The sequence below is a fragment of the Carica papaya genome, chromosome 3, assembly GCF_054855325.1.
Source record: "Carica papaya isolate Zhongbai chromosome 3, ASM5485532v1, whole genome shotgun sequence".
NCBI classification, from domain to species: Eukaryota; Viridiplantae; Streptophyta; class Magnoliopsida; order Brassicales; family Caricaceae; genus Carica; species Carica papaya.
The window spans coordinates 27273229-27290561 of record NC_142311.1 but is presented as its reverse complement, the minus strand read 5'-3'; the positions used below and the strand labels follow the sequence as shown (position 1 = coordinate 27290561).

General features: G+C 31.2%; 1 protein-coding gene across 11 annotated transcripts in view; it reads right to left on the bottom strand.

The window, feature by feature from the left end:
* Positions 1-5464: 5464 nt before the first annotated feature.
* Positions 5465-17333, bottom strand: part of ATS1 (phospholipid/glycerol acyltransferase family protein) — a 50198-nt gene continuing 38329 nt past the window's right edge. The window contains exons 12-15 of one of the 11 annotated variants that reach the window (XR_015817981.1): positions 6617-6789; positions 6233-6278; positions 6119-6152; positions 5465-5966 (exon numbers count right to left, since the gene is read on the bottom strand). Coding sequence is in view for 5 of the 11 variants with exons in the window: in XM_088216394.1 (XP_088072520.1) it covers positions 6652-6789 (138 nt within the window). In the remaining 6 variants the exon portion in view is untranslated. Of the gene's footprint in view, positions 5967-6118; positions 6279-6616; positions 6790-14942; positions 15204-16126; positions 16435-17333 lie in introns of those variants that run through there. The other 10 variants (XR_015817980.1, XR_015817983.1, XR_015817982.1 and 7 more) reach the window with 10 other exon arrangements.

Here is a 17333-nt window from a genome sequence, read left to right as displayed (position 1 = left end):
TGGATTGATTCTTCGAGATACCACCTCAGGTGCTGAGATGTCAATAATTTTTTTATTTTATAATTTTTTTAATTATTTGTCTAAATTTTAAATAGACAAATTACAATAAATATATATATATAATATTTATTATCATTTTAAATAATAGATATAATTTTTTAGTTCATTATTTATTAAATAATAAATAATAAATAATTTAAATAAGACTGAAACTATAATAAAAAATAAACATTAAATTTATTTAACAAAATGTTATCAATATATAAGTGATTTTGCATTTAAAGTAAGTGTTAATTGGAAAAATAAGTATTTTTATTTGATTAATTAATAAAACATGTATACATTTATTTATTAGGAATATCTCATTGTTAAAATACATTGTTGATTTTAAAAGATATCAAAATAAATTAGCTAAAATTGAAAATAAAAAGTATTTTAAAACATTAAGAATAAATATTTCTAAAAATATTTTTAAAACTCTTTTATTTTTTATTTTTTATTTAAAAAAAAAAAACATCTTACCTTCTTATTTTTGGCTAAAGAATAAAGTATTTTAAGAATACTTATAAACCCGCAAAACACATAATTAGGAAGAACCCTCTAATTTGTGACTTTACTTTATATATGCTACCAATAGAATACGGCCATATTTAAAGAGTGGATTTGTGATTGTCGTAATATTAAGATATACATACATACATACATATATATATATGTACATACATGTGGCTTGCTTTCAAAGATGTCATTGATGGCACTTATTGACTTTATACTCCATTATATAGTAGCCTCTAGACACAATCATATTCTAAGATGAGCTTTAATGCTAATTGAAGTCAAACAGTGCATGACTACATCAAATCAACTTAACTATTTGCTTTAAAAAGGATTATGCATCATTAATTGTTTTCACTCATCATTAATTTGCTAATTAATTACATAATTTAATTACCACCGCATGACGTGACATATCAAAATGATATTTCATTCTTATTTTCTTAATTTTCAACATAAATATATATATATATATAGACTTAAATAAAAATAAAAACGATTTTCATAAAATATTAGAAATAAATTATATATGTATTTTCAATTCATATCACATTGTTTATAAACATTATTTTTATTTTCAACTATCACATGCTTTGAATGTATATAAATACAAAATAAAATAAGATTAAGACAAATATATATATATATATATATATATATATATATATATATATCAAACATAACTTTTATACACTGGAGAGGTCAAAAACTAAATTTGAAATCATCAAATCAAACAGTAAAAATTTCTTTTGTAAACAAAAGGTTGGGGGGGTATAGGCTACTGTGGTTGTTATTTATTTATAATTCCCACATTTTAATTATACGATATGTAGAAATAAATTGTGTTTAATTAGCTTCTCTTATATTATTAATTTTATAATATAAAATTTTTATTTTTATTTTTAAAAAATAAATTATAAAAATTTATTTGTAAATATATATATATTTTTTAATTATAAGAAATACAAGATCTTATAAGAAAATTTATATAAAGTCAATTTTTATTATTCTAAGTAAGAGATTCATTATTTTTCAAATTTGAGTTAACATATACTTGCCTTCCCATGCTCTCTTTTAATTTTTTTTTTTTCTGAATTTTCATAATTTATCATATTTTTCTAATTTATTTTTCACACTACAAACAAACATGGTCTTGGCCCACCACTACTGAATAGATAAAGAGTTTTCCACTTTGATTCTTTGTTTACTACAACTTCTACTTGGTTAGGCCACAACTAAAAGTCCAAACATTTAAGACAACGTTTGGAAGAAATGAATTGTGTTTTATAAAATTCATATAAAAAAATTTAATTTTTTTTTTAATCAAATAAATGGGTCCTTTGTTTTTTGAAAAATAAAATTGTCTACATAATAAATTAAATTGAAAAAAGAAAAATAAATTTTAAGAAGAAAAAATAAATTGGGCCCATAGGAAATCTTACCCACCACCATATTCAAAACGACAAGTCGTTTTTATCCCGACAGCAATCAACACTTGTTTCCCATGGGATCAGCAGATAGCGGTGGCGCGTCGGCCTCAGACTCCACTAGTCACGTGAGGGAGCTACTGTTGGTTCTCTGTTTTGGTTTCAAAATTTTCATCCTCTTTTGATTTGTTTTTTTGACTCCTTACAAATTCTCGGTCATTATCCCTGTGGGATCCATCAACTCATTGATGGGGATTTATAGTTTGCAAAAATCAGTTTTTATAATTTTAAAAACACATGAAAAACTAAATTAAAATTTTAAATTTGATATTAAAATGCTATATATTCATATTATGTGAAGTTAATAGAAAGAAGTAGGGTAAAATTATATGATTAAGTGTTAATTAATTTATGGTTAGAGGATGTAGAAAATGTGAGGGTAGAACGCTTGAAACCTGCCTAACTTTGTTATTTACAACGTGATTGTTGTTGCTCAATGTGGGAATCCTGAATTCTCACCTCCAATAGTATATAAATAAAATAATATGTTTATGGTGAATGAGAACGTGACATGATTGATTCCATGCCCTCATTAATCAAATATCTAAGTGCATGGATCCTGCATTTTATAATATTGGGCTGTACTTGTACTAAATTTCATATATGTGTGTATATATATATATATATATAAATAATATTAATACATGAAAGACAAGAAACCAGAGAGAGAGAGAGAGAGAGAGAGAGATTGGCTTTACCCTAAAAAAGAGAATAATAATAATAATAATAATAACAATAAGTTATAATTTTTGGGCATTGGCAACCAAAGATGCAAAGAAAAAACATGAAAGTTGCAGAATTTAAATATGCATGTAGAATAAGATCCCGTAATATCTTTCTATATTTTTCTTTTTCCTCTTTAGCTAGAGATCTAATAAGTATTATCAATCAATGAAGGAACAAAATATTCAACTATAAAATCCTATTGGGATTCTTTGACAAGGGAAAGAAATGGAAATAAATGTTTCTTAATCTTATTCAAGCTTGCAAAATATACTTGGTATATCCAAAATAGATGTTGTATATATAATCTACAAAGATCTTCATTAGAATTCACAAGAAAATAATAAGAAATACCTTTTTATTCATATGAGATGTTTTAACGAATTTTAACTTATCTTATTTACATCATCTAATTAAGTAACTATATTTATTATCAATAGATTTTTATATTATAATTCATATATTAAGTAAATTTAGTCACTCTAACAAATAATAATAAAATTTTTATTAATAGTTTGTGATCTATTTGTATTTTATGGTAATTTTATCTTACATTATATCAATTAGTTAAATTAAATATTTAAATTATTCTATTTTGTTATTGTTTGATTATGTGTTGATATTCAAAGTTTGAAGATATAATAAAAGATTACTAAAGAATTAAAAAGTAAAAAACTTGTTTTCTCTCAAATCTTTATTTAAACAACTTATTTTGTAGTGGTCATTTTTATTAAAACTCATCGTTATTCTTTAGGTAAACTAATGCAATAATAAATGATATAAAATTCTCATAAAATAATTTTAAAAAGCATATAAAAATTAAAGAACATTAGGTCGTAAGCATAAATATTAAAGACAATCAACTTATTTTATAAGAAAAATAAAGAATATTATATACTCTTAAAAATTCTAACATTAAACTCTAATTACATTATCCACAAACCAACAAGGAGAACTTCTCCACTGAATAATATACCTTCCTTCTTAAGCCCCCTCCCTTAAATGACATAAAAGAAAATATATAAGGGAATGAGGAACAACTAACATGAAGTTACAAATATCCATCCATGTTTCTTTAAAATCCACAATTAGATTGATTGGCACAAGGATAGCAATGAGACTTAGTTCCTTAAAGATGAATACAGCGGGGAATTACTTGTTAACTTGTCTAAATTTATAATTTATAAATTGCATGAGAAGTGCATCAAACTCTAATTGTGCTAGATTGAATGAAAATTTGTTTAGGTCATGTTTCGAGTTCACCAATTTGAGCCAAACTAAACTTAAAAATTCATTAAAATTAAACAAATTTAATTTTGTGATTTCTTTAATTAGATTGGATTTAATATAATTTGTAATAAGCCTCATTGAAAAGAAAATATGAGTAACATTTTCAAAAAAAAAAAAAAAAAAATTGAGAGTTGCCTTTGTGTGCCACCTATCCCAACTATTTGATGTCCTTTTTTTTTTTTTGGATAATTTGGTTAAGGGTTATAGTACTATTTTATTTTGAATACATAAAGTTACTTTTTATTTTTTATTTTTTATTTATAATTATTCAATTTGATTCTCTAATGTTTTTGTATTGTGTAGATATTTTATTTTTGAGTCAAATAGGAAGAATCAAGGAACGACGTTAAATGCAAAATATTTGGAGATCAAAAAAGAAAAAGAGAAATAGATAGTAGAGAAAACAATAAGAATTATTTATTAAAATTAAAGAAATAAATTAATGATTAACAGGACAATTCACTAAGAATGATTTAAGAAAACATATTATATTTAATTTCAAGCTTTATTTTAAACTGTGATTAAAAAGTCTAGATTTTTCATATATTTTGAAAAACCAATCATGTTTCGGTAAATTACATTATAATTAAAATAAATATAAGATTTTTATTAAATTTATTACAAAAATTTACCCTAAATTCTAGCAAGAGATAAAGTTTCTTGTAACAAAAATTATGCAAATTTTGAAACAAATTTTACAAAAATTGTTTATTTCTTTCATAACTCACATTTTAATTATGTCTTAATATATCCAAAGAATTAACACTAAGAATAACTAAAAATGACATGAGACTGAATCAATCAGGTCATGGAGTCATTTACCATATATATGATACGATATTTCATGGTATTCATCTTCTAAAACCAACCCTTCTAATTTCTAAATGTCATTGAACACACTTAAAAGTATTCCTTATTATCCAATTCATAAAATCATCTACAATTTTTCCATCAATCAAGTATTTTCATAACAAGTTTCATACACTACAACTAAATCTCAGATAATTAATAATAATACTTCTCAAATTAGCCTGGTATATTCAAAAGATTACCCAAATTATTGTTAGCTATAAGAGTGGAACCATGTATAATGTTAGTTTGTACAGTCCTCAATAGTCGATCAACTAGCAACCATAAAGATTTACAGAGAACAGTGCTTAAAGCTATTAATGTGTCCATTGCTAAAACCATTCGATGGGAATGCACAAATGGGTGACTAATTTCAATGCCCTTTGTGAAACGTAAATGAGAAAACAAATAAAACGTTCCAACAGAGTTATCTTCAACTGACCAACAAATTGTGTTTCATAACCACAAGGACTAAAATAGAAAAAGTATTTCCAAATATACTGCACTGATTCGGAGAGAGAGCATCTAAAAAAATTCAGAGAGAGTAAATGGAACAAGTCTTCCCGAAATAAAGTGCATTCTATAACTCAGGGAACAAGAGTTTCAACTTTCAACAAATGAAATCTGTACCATTGCTTGATTACTTGCTAAAAATGCTTGTTTGTGCAGCAGCATTCCTAATCTTATCCACTGAGTATAAATTTATTGCAAGCAATCTATAGATAGAGCAGAGGAAGAATAACAATTGACAAATTAGCTAAGACATCTAAAACTTAACCAAAAATATACATGTAATTGCCCATGAATGACTGGCTCCGATTCTTCCTAGGAATAATATATGTACAGCACCGACCTGATATGAACTACTGGCAAGTCGTAAATTTCTGGCTTGTTCGACTCCCATGCAATGGCATTCACCAAGAAGAGAAAACCCAGGTGACGGCAATCTCTCATGTTGGACATCAGTGGCTGATGATAAACAGGAGATCCCATGCCAGTACTGGGAACCATCTACCTAGGTTGTTTAGGTTGCTACAGGATTACAGGAAAAAGAAAGCCAACCTGCAATTGATCAAAATATATCAACTTAAACATATAATAAAATACAGTTTTGCGGATTCCATGCTCTTCTAGACTGACTTCTGCACAATTTATTTCAGAGCTGAATCACAAATCTAATATGCAGTATGCTTAAGTTTGGATATTCACGTAACTTTGGCTAGCAAGTTTCCAGCTGAAAGTTGCAACCTGAAAAGGACAAAACCCTGATCTTTTTCCCAGATATGAAAGAAAAAGAAGACTCTTGTAAAATATATAGGGTTTCTTACAGTACTATGCAAAATAGAATTAAGAATATGCCCAAGTGTCCCTCTCCTGAAATCATCAAATCAATTGTGTTACTTCCCTACATTTTCATTGCCACCAACCAGTTTTTCCATGTGTCAACATCAGCAAATATTTGCTCAACTAGGCAGTGGTTAATAACTCGTGTAAGTTGCATGTATTTGAGATGCCAGAATCAAGAGCAACTTTCATATTATTAAACATAACAATAGAGACAACCACACTGCTTAATGTTGAAACTATCCTTTTTGCATGCAACTGGATTATTTTTATCACATAGCTCTTTGCAGAGAGTTTTTGAATTGGGCATCATAAACGCAAGAATTACTGATTCTAAACTATTTCAGCAAGCAATAAAACTAAAGTACCTACACCAGATATGGAGAGAGGCACAAACAAATTACTAAGACCATGGTTGTGACAAAGCAATGCTTGGTGATGATGCCTCAAGTCCCTTTTTTCTGTGTATGGCAGATTTGAGCAACTTGTACTGTTCTGTTACAGAGTTATATAAGGATTGCGTGTATGCTTCCTTTGCCTGCTACAACGAATAGCCACAATCAAAATGGATAATACATGCTTTGAATTAGAAAACAGGAAAAAATCCAGAAACTATCATCTATAATAACTGGCATAGATCCCCTAACTTTCACGGCTGCCAAGCTTAACTTCAAAGAGCAAAAAAGGTGTCACCATAAAAAAGGGGCATAAAAGGTGTGCTCTTACAATGTGCATAAATAAGCACAAATGTCTCATGCAAATATTCATATCTCTCCTGTTTTTTTAATGGAAAATAATGAATACAGTTCTAAAAGATGCCAATACCCATAATATCTGGACCTAGATGAATAAATGTGCATATATAAGCACAGATGTGCCTCATGCAAATATTCATATATCTCCTGTTTTTTCAATGGACAATAATGAATACAGTTCTAAAAGATGCCAATACCATAATATTTGAATCGAGACGAATAAATGTGCACATATCCTGCTCATAAGTACGATGTCATCAATGCCTACATACCTGAATGATTCACAGAACATTCAACAGGCCCTACAGGTGATTTATATCTATGCTTCTCAGTCAGCACTAGAGTCTACATTCCATAACATATGTGAATCTGATAATCCTACAATTCCTGCCAGAATATCCTGAATATTCTAGTTTCCATAGTGTACATATCTTAACAATAAACAGTAAGTCCCCCAATTATCTCATGTTTAATTTTTGTAGCCATCTATAACTAGGTTTCCAAAGTGTGGAGAACTTTTATATATGCTTTAAACATCCATAACAATGATATACAAAAAGATTATTCTTCTGCTCTGGTTTCATTCTCTACTCAACATGGCATTAGTGTAATTGGCCATTACTGCAACCTCTCAGACCTGCTTGCCCAAAACAGCATCCCCAGGGTTTCACACTATTGCAGTCCTCCAGACGTTACATGCTTCCTATTCCCCTCAAGTGCAGTTGCCGGCAACTAACAATCATGGAAAACCTGTATGGACTAGACCAAAGAAGAGTGTTGGCATGCCCGCTGGCACCATCTCTCCTAAGAGGCTCGAGTGCTTTCAGGTTCTAGTGGTGGACAGACAGCACCAACTCATCAATGGCAGCATAAAGGAAGAGTGTGGAAAGAGAATGCTGACACTTTGTTGGAAGCCAAAAGATGACAGCACGTCATGCATTCAGACACTAATCTTGGACAGAGAACATAAATTCCTCACTTGCATCCAGAAGGGGATTGTGGGTGCTAATATTCTACCTCCTTGCAGTGTTGTGGGAGTCATCTTCTTCAGTACACAGAGGCAGTTGGTACAGTTGGGGGGTCACCATTTTGCCTTCTTGTTTGATCTATAAGCAGAGAAACATTGTTAAAGATAAGGTGGCAAAGGGAGAAGTCAAGGTTGGTAGGTTCATTGCGCTGGAAAAAAAACCCTTCATTACAGATAAGCCTACTGAAGCTTGATGAACCAATTATCTAGCAGATCGGGGTCTTGCTTACTATTTATTCAAGCCTGTGGTCTACAAGGGTACATTACAGGGAATAAAACTAGCCAGTTGAAAAAATCCTATGATTATCCGGTGGAAATCTGATAATTCACTTATATATAATCAATTCGTGCAGCCACAAGTTTCTTGGGAGATAATTGCTTCTAGAAGCTACCACAAAATCCGGAGTGTTGCATCCCAGACACAATCCGAGATTGACAATGATGTGTAGATATGACCTGTACAATAGGTGCAAGCAACTAAAAGTTGAGATGATTGTTGCCCCACATTTTGCTGAACTAAGTGGCTTATGGCTGAACTCGACTCTTATCAAGATTTCCAAGCAGCCAATTCAATCAGGCCTTCGAATTGAAAAAACCACGAGAAGCAATGGGTCTATGATTTTCTTGTTGGTCTGAATATGAAATGTGACCAGATCCGGGTCTAAGTGCTCAGTACAGACCAATTACCATCTCTAAGACACACCTTATCATATATTCAATAGTGGACAGTCACCTAAGTGTTATGACCAATCCAATTAAGACTATGATCTCGTACCATGTACAATCAATCATGAATGGGACTTGCAACAACTTGAAGTGAAAATGTTTTCTTGCATACAGGTTTAAAAGAAGTCAATATTGAGATTACCCTAGATTTGTTCTCAAGAAAAGAGTATGCAAATTGAAGAATGCATAAACTAAGACAATCTCCAGGAGCATGGTTTGCCAGATTTAGTAACAGTATGCTTTGTTTTGGATATCACTAGAGGCCCCCCCTTTTCTTTACATGTTAGGTTAAGATTATTGTACCCATTGGTTGGGTTGCTGATATAATAATAACAAGAGATGATAAAGAGGAAAATGCAGAACCAAAGGGATTGCATGCCCAAGGATTTAGGACAGTTTTTTTGCTTTCAAGGCATTAACGTAGGCAAATCAGAGAGAAGCTTTTATCTCTCAATGGAAGTGTACTATGGACCTCCTTGAAGAAATCAGTATGCTGGGGTGTAAATCTGCTCTCATTGAAGCCAATCACAACACAAGCTGCAATATGATGATAGCAAGCCAGTTAAGATCAAATAATATCAAAGACTGGCAAGAAGACTCATCAACTTCTCTCACAGCATGCCTGATTTAGCCTGTGTTATTAGCGTGGTAAGGCAATACATGCATGAACCTTGAAGAACCAAATTGTAGAATCCTTATATACCTGAAATGTTCTCATGGGAAAGAATTACTCTTCTCCAAGCAGAGTCATCTCACTGTAGAATGTTTTACCATTATAGGTTGGGTGAGGTCACTTGATGATAGGAAGTGATCAGGATATGAGAGGACATGACACAGAGGATATTGTAAAAGTGAAGGAGTCACTCGTCCAAGGATTTTGAGATCAAGTGTAACGACCAAGAAAAAAAAACAGAGAGAGAGAAAATAAAAAAAGGAGAAATAAAATAAAAGAGAATAAAAATAATAATAATAATAAATAAATAAATAAGATAGAAACCCTAAGGGAGAAAGAGAGGGGCGGAGAAGAAGAAGAAGAAAAAGAAGAAGAAGGGAGGCGCGACGAGCAGCCGATTCATGTGAGGCGGAGAAACGACAGCTAGAGGAGAAGGCTCGCGCGCGATCGTCACGTGACGTGCTGGGAAGAAAGAGTCATGGTGCAGCAAGAGAGGGAAATCTGTTCCTGGTGTGCGGCGCAACGACGAGAAGGCAGATTCGCTCTTGGCATGTAGCGAGGCGATGGAGAAGGAAACTTGAAAGTGCTACATGCGGCAGCGAAGGAGCAGCTAGATCACGGGGAGGCCAGATCCTGACAGCTTTGGCGAGGTTCGTTTCGGACTGGGCATGTTGCAAGTTTCTTGGTGATTTCTTCTTATTCGCAGCGGCATGTGTTGACTCTGGTCATGGCACGTGCGGTGACACTTGGAATTCCGGTACCTTTTCCAACCAAACTTTAGGTAAGGATATCTCAACCCTCTCCGTAATTGTTTAATCGAAGTTTGACCTTTAGATAACCTAATATTGATTGTGACTTTGAATTTAACTTACATAAAATGTTGATGGTGATAATTTAACTAATTTTATGCAAGTGTTGGTATATAATTGATTATGCAATTTCATTTTAATTATTTGTGATTTTGTATTTTGTGGTGGGTGGATATACTTTGCAGGTCGACGCACAAGCAAGGCCATTCATGATTGCTTGTGTGAGTGGGGTGTGTGTGTTGGTTTACGTATTCGTGTCGTGGTAAGGGTGTGTTCTGGTGTACATATCTACTGAAAATGTGTGCATCACTGTGGGTGTATAAATAAAGAGTGCATACGGCGTCATAGAAATATGTATATATATAGATAACTTGTATATATATAATATGCATAAATCAAGTACCTGTTAAATAAATTATATTTGATTGTTTATATCTAAATATAAATAATAAACAGTATGTGTTTGACAAATATATACGCATGAGACTATCTGTTTAATATACTGTGTGCGCTTGCTATGCGTATGTACGCATAGTTGGATGTAAATTTCCATTCTAAAATATAACTATAGTGTGTTGAGTTTCTGAGGTTGGAATATGAAACAAAAATAATCCTTGAAGAGGAAAAAAAAAGGGACTTACCGAGTATCATGAGAGAGAGTGTACGAACTTAATACATAAGGTAAACCCTAACATGGATGTGTTCTCAGTCGTACGGGGCTAAAAAGTCACATACCGGACAGGGTTGGGAGTTGGTTAAATTAAGCTCATATCGGACGGAGTATTGAGTCAGTTTATAATTATGGTGTCCATTATCAGATGGAATATGGAGACAAACGATGAATCGTAAAAGAAATGTTTTGTATATCCACGTGTAGCGGGAATCCCAATGAGCCCCCACTGATACCAATAATGGAAATGACATGTAATGGAAATAAAAATGGTCAATAACCCTGCTCAGGTGAAATGATAAGGAACCCAAAATTTCATATTTTATTGAGATGTGTGTTGATTTTGCTTCTCATTATGATTCTAATGATATTTTAATATTATGTGTATGGATGATTGTATGAATTGATGGTATTGTTTTTTTTTTAAATGGAAACTACTTGATTACATATCTGATATGGTTTACGGTATTTGTAAATGTAAACGAAATTAGTTGAATATAAATTTGATGTAATATGATGGTAATTATAAGAGAGCATGAGATTGTAATGAAAAGCAAAAATGGGAATTCTGCATTAGAGGAATAGGGGTATGGAGTGAGGAAATTAAACATATTTCTAAATTTAAAGTTGGTTTCATTAAGGTAAATGTTACATCGGTTGTTTTACCGTTTTCTACAACACTTTAATGAGCCATTATGTTGTTTGGTTTTTATATTCTTATTGAGTTAGTGTAACTCACCCAATTCGTCATCCTTTTCAGATTAAGATGTTCAGGACTCCACTCCCGAAGGGTGAGAGATTTGCTAGGAGACTGTTCCACTCTAACTTACCTAAATCTAGACAGTAATTGAAGTTATTTATTTCGTTATAGTAAGTATTTAATTTAGGACTTAGACACGCTTCATGGATTTTGAACATTTTAAAATTGTGTAAGGGATGTACTTTTGAATCCTTAAATATTTGCTGCGCGAGATATTTCTGTAAATTATTTATCGTTACACAGTGGGAGGCACTCAAGACTCTGAATGGGAGTTCAGGTCGTTACAGTTGGTATCAGAGCTACATTATTCTGAACTATTTCTTGCATCATGAGACTTAGGATCTTTAGGAAGATTTAAGGCAAAAAAAAAGGGGGGATTAAGTAATATGAACCTTAAGAGAAGTTTTATTAAATCTAAGATTCAGAGGCTTTTAGTTTCACTCTGAAGCCTATCGAAGATAGTGAATGAAACAACTTCTACCGAGAAGTTGATCCAATAGAAGCAGGAAAACAAAGTATGAAAGGAAAGTGTTGTTTATTATAGGATTTATCTATCTAAACCCTTTAATGAGTTATACAGGCAAGAATCTGACAAGAATGATTATGTTCCCTTTTACTTTTCCTTTATGCTCTAATTTATCGTGTGCATTACGCCTAAATTATTCTATAAATATGCATGTATATATTTTCGTATATCTATCACTGATGGATGAAAGGGAGAGACGAGGCAAAGAAATATATAAGAGGTTAATAATCAACTATCATATATATATGCATGCTTGTAATTATGCATACATGTGTACATATCAAAATTTATGTGTTTATGCATGTGAGGGTATATATATATATATATATATATATATATATATATATATATATATGAATTAGTGCATGTGCATGTATTAATGAATGTATATGTTATATAGATATATAATATATGTGTGTGCGTATATATATATATAAGTGAAATTTGTATGCTGTATAGATATATAATATATGTGTGCGTGTATATATATATATAAGTGAAATTTGTATGCTGTGTGATTTTATAAATAGATGTAGATATATATAAATCTGTGTTATGTATATATAAACTTATGTGTATATGTTATACAATTTTTCGAGATGCATACATATATATATATATATATATATATGAATTAGTGCGCAAATGTGTGTGCATGTGAATATATATAGGTAGATGTAAATCCGTATGTATATAGATGTGTGTACGTGTACATAAATGTGTGTATGTATAACTGTGTTGTATATTTGTGTGTATGTATATAAACATATATATATGTATATGTATATAAAATCTATTGAGTGGAAATGGGGCTTTAAAGTTACTGAAAAAGGAAGCAAATTAATTAGTAGAATCATAATTAGAATAAAAGTCAAGGAAAAAATTAAACGGAATGCAGATGTGAAACTAAATAAAAAAAAAAAATTCTTGTTGAATAATGGTTAGAGATTTATGAATTAGCAATGAATTAAGGAGTTCTGGTTGTTATATAATTAAATAAACAATCACAAGAATAAGTAAAACAAGCCATGAAAGATAAAAATCATAGGCGAAACAATGAATAAAAATTGAAAAATGAAATAAATTAATAAGAGAAGTTTAACTAAAAGAAATGAAATTATCTTATAGAAATAATGAATTAATTTAAAAGAATAGATAAAATTAATTAAATAAAAAGTAATTAGCACGAGAATATGATAAGGCATACTTAATAATGCTTGTCCTCAAAATATAAACAGTAAAATATGAGAATAAAAATGAAAAAATTATTTGATTATAAATAAGAGAAAATACTTAAGTGGAGCTATATACCGTAGGAACATATATATGTTTGTACATGCATATATAAATAATTAAGGATTTGTGTACGTGTAATTGCATGTATATGTTTGTAGAAGTAAATCTGCGTGGATGTGGTTATAGGTGTGTATATATGATTATGTGCCAATGGTTTGATATGAGCAGCGTGTAGTGCATCTGTGTGTGTAATTAGTTGAATGAATTATATATATAGATATGATGTGTATACGTACTGTGTCAATGTATATATGCCTAAATGCCGATATGCATATGTATGTGCGATATCGGTTTATATAAGTCATATACATATAATATACATGCAGGTTGGTATGATGATATATGTATAAAACTGAGGGTATATGTATGTGAGTGTAAATGCATCAAAAGTGTATCACTATGAGTGTGTAGATACATATATATATGAATGATGTATAAGCATGTGCGTCTAGATAAAAATGTGTTAGAAGTTTAGTTATGCGAAAAATAGTACAGTAAATAATATGAATAGTATCAAATTTTATAGAACCCTTTTGCCTTAAAAAAAAAAAAAACAGTTGCACCTAAATAAATTCCCATAGATGAAAAAAAGTACTTTTATGACTCATTCTCCCAACAAACTATTATATCAAGACAAACTTTTCAAGTATATATTATCAGAGTAGCGCAATGAAAACGTGGTGAACCATAACCACCTGATGCGGAACCCCAACACCCTTGTTTGAACCTTAAAACTCTTCAATCGGTTTAAAACGAAATTTAGATCACAAGTAAAACAAGAAATCAAATTTGTTTAATCACCCAAATGGTAGAAGTTAAACAGAACCCAAAAAAGATAAATGATATCCCTTGAACCCAATCCAAACAAGTACAAAAAACAATTGAAATATGAAATCAAAATTGAAACACAAGTGATAACAATTGTATTCCAAATCAACACCTTGTGCATAAAGTGAAAAAAAAGTCAAAACGCTCTCAACTCAATTCTGAAATGTTTGATTACAACTCTTGATGTCCACAAAGAAGAGTTCCTTTGATATTTATAACCAAAGAAATCAATGATAAGTTACAATACAATAACTACAATTGTAACTCCCACAATAACTAACTTAATTATGTGGTAATTACAATTGTAACTCCAATAATAACTATGCTAATTATAGACATATAATTGTTATGTAACTCCTTATAACTCCAATCTTCTTAACTAACACCACTAATTGTTTGTGGCACCATATAGTTATGCACTCATTCTTGTAATAACACTAAAATAAAACTTAAACCCAAAATGAGTTATACTTAACTATATGAGCTTAATTAACTCAAACTAAAATAAAACAATCCAAAATACTTAAAACAACTCAAAATGATTCGTTCTCGAATCAATTCCTGCATCAATTTCAAAAGGGGATAAATCATATATGTTAAATGTAGCCAAAACACTATATTCACCTGGTAGGTCCACTTTGTAGGCATTTTCATTGATTTTGGCTACGATTTGAAATGGACCATCCCCACGAGCATCCAACTTAGATTTCCGTTTTGATGGAAATCGTCCTTTGCGCATATGAACCCATACCCAATCTCTAGGTTCAAATGAAATCTTGCGCCTTCCTTTATTGACGTGGGATGCTACTTGTTCATTTTTCTTTTCAATGTTCTGCCTTACTTTTTCATGAATTGCTTTAACCCATTTTGCTTTCTTATGTCCATCTAAATTAGAAATGTCACTTATAGGAATAGACAACAAATCAAGTGGAGTTACGGAATTAAAACCATACACAATTTCAAAAGGAGAAAACCAAGTAGAAGAATGTATACTCCGATTATAAACAAATTCAACAAATGGTAACATATCTTCCCAAGTTTTAACATTCCTTCCAATTAAAGCACGTAATAATGTATCAAGTGTTCTATTTACTACTTCAATTTGACCATCCGTTTGTGAATGTGAAGTAGTAGAAAATAAAAGTTTGATCCCAAGTTTGGACCACAAAACTCGCCAAAAGTGGCTTAAAAACTTAACATCACTATCGGACACAATAGTTTTAGGAATGTCATGCATTCTAACAACTTCGCGAAAAAACAAATCCGCTATGTGTGTGACATCATCTATTTTGTGACATGGTATAAAGTGTGCCATTTTGAAAAAACGATCAACAACAACAAATATTGAGTCTCGGCCTTTTCTACTCCTAAACAAACCCAACAAAAAGTCCATAAAAATATCAACCCAAGGATGTGTAAGAATGGGTAATGGCATATATAATCCATGTGGTTGAACTCTACACTTAGATTGCCTACATGAGATGCACTGCGCACAAATTTTCTCAACATGTTTGCGCATATTAGGCCAAAAGAAATGTTCATGTAAAATGCTCAAAGTTTTGCGAATCCCAAAATGTCTCATTAAACCACTACTATGTGCTTTATGAACAAGCAATTCCCTAATAGAACTATTAGGCACACATAATTTTTCATTTTTAAATAGAAAACCATCATGCCTATAAAAGTCTTGAAATACTGCATGTTCACAAGCAACATAAACATTTGAAAAATCACTATCATGCACATACAATTCTTTGAAATGCTCAAATCTCAACAATTTTGTAGAAAGAGTATAGATAAAACTGTACCTTCTTGAAAGCGCATCAGCTATCACATTTTCTTTTCCTTGCTTATATTGGATCACATAAGGGAATGACTCTGAATTCTACCCATTTTGCATGTCCTTTATTAAGCTTGCCTTGCCCTTTTAAATGCCTCAAATATTCATAATCGGTGTGAATCACAAATTCTTTTGGTAACAAATAATGTTACCATGTCTCTAATGCTCTTACCAAAGCATAAAACTCTTTATCATAGGTGGAATAATTCAATTGTGCACCATTGAGCTTCTCACTGAAGTAAGCAATGGGTCTTTTATCCTGCATAAGAACAGCACCTATCCCAAGCCCAGAGGCATCACATTCAATTTCAAAAGTTGAATCAAAATTAGACAATCTTAATAAAGGCGCATTACATAACTTTTCTTTCAATAAGGAAAACGCATGTTCTTATTCTTTTCCCTAAACAAACCGCGTATCTTTTTTCATGATTTCAGTTAAAGAGGCAGCAACGAACTAAAATCTTTTACAAATCTCCTATAGAAACTTGTCAAACCATGAAAACTACGCACTTCACTTGCACTTTTAGGTGTCGGCCACTCTTTTCCTACCATGTACCTATTGAGATACCCATCATGCATCACTCTCCTATCCCATTGCCATGGTCTACCCAGCAAAATATGACTAGCTTGCATAGGAACTACCATCACTTGCTTATTAACTCTCACCTCCCCACTATTGTTAAGCCATTGCAGCTTATAAGGTTTAGGATGTTTTGTAGTTTCCAAACCCAGTTTATCAACAAATAAGATACTAGCCACATTTACATAATTACCCCCATCAATAATCATGCTACACAATTTTCCATTCACTAGACATCTAAAATGAAAAATATTCTCTCTTTGCAACTTAACCCCCTCATCATCATTCCTTACTTGCGTATTCAAAGCACGCCTAGAAACCAACAATCTACCTTCCATAGACGTCTCCCAATCACTACAATCCTCCATATCATTCTCATCATCCGTTTTAACACCATTATTACGCATCACCATTACCCTTTTATTTGGGCATTGAGATGCAATATGACCAAAACCCAAACATCTGAAACACTTGATATCTCTATTCCTAGGAGTTTGGGAGTTAAAAATACATTTGTTTTTATTATCATTAGCATCTTTTGCCTTGTTTTTGTCATCTCTTTTGAATTGAACAGCCTTGTTATCTCCCCTCCAAT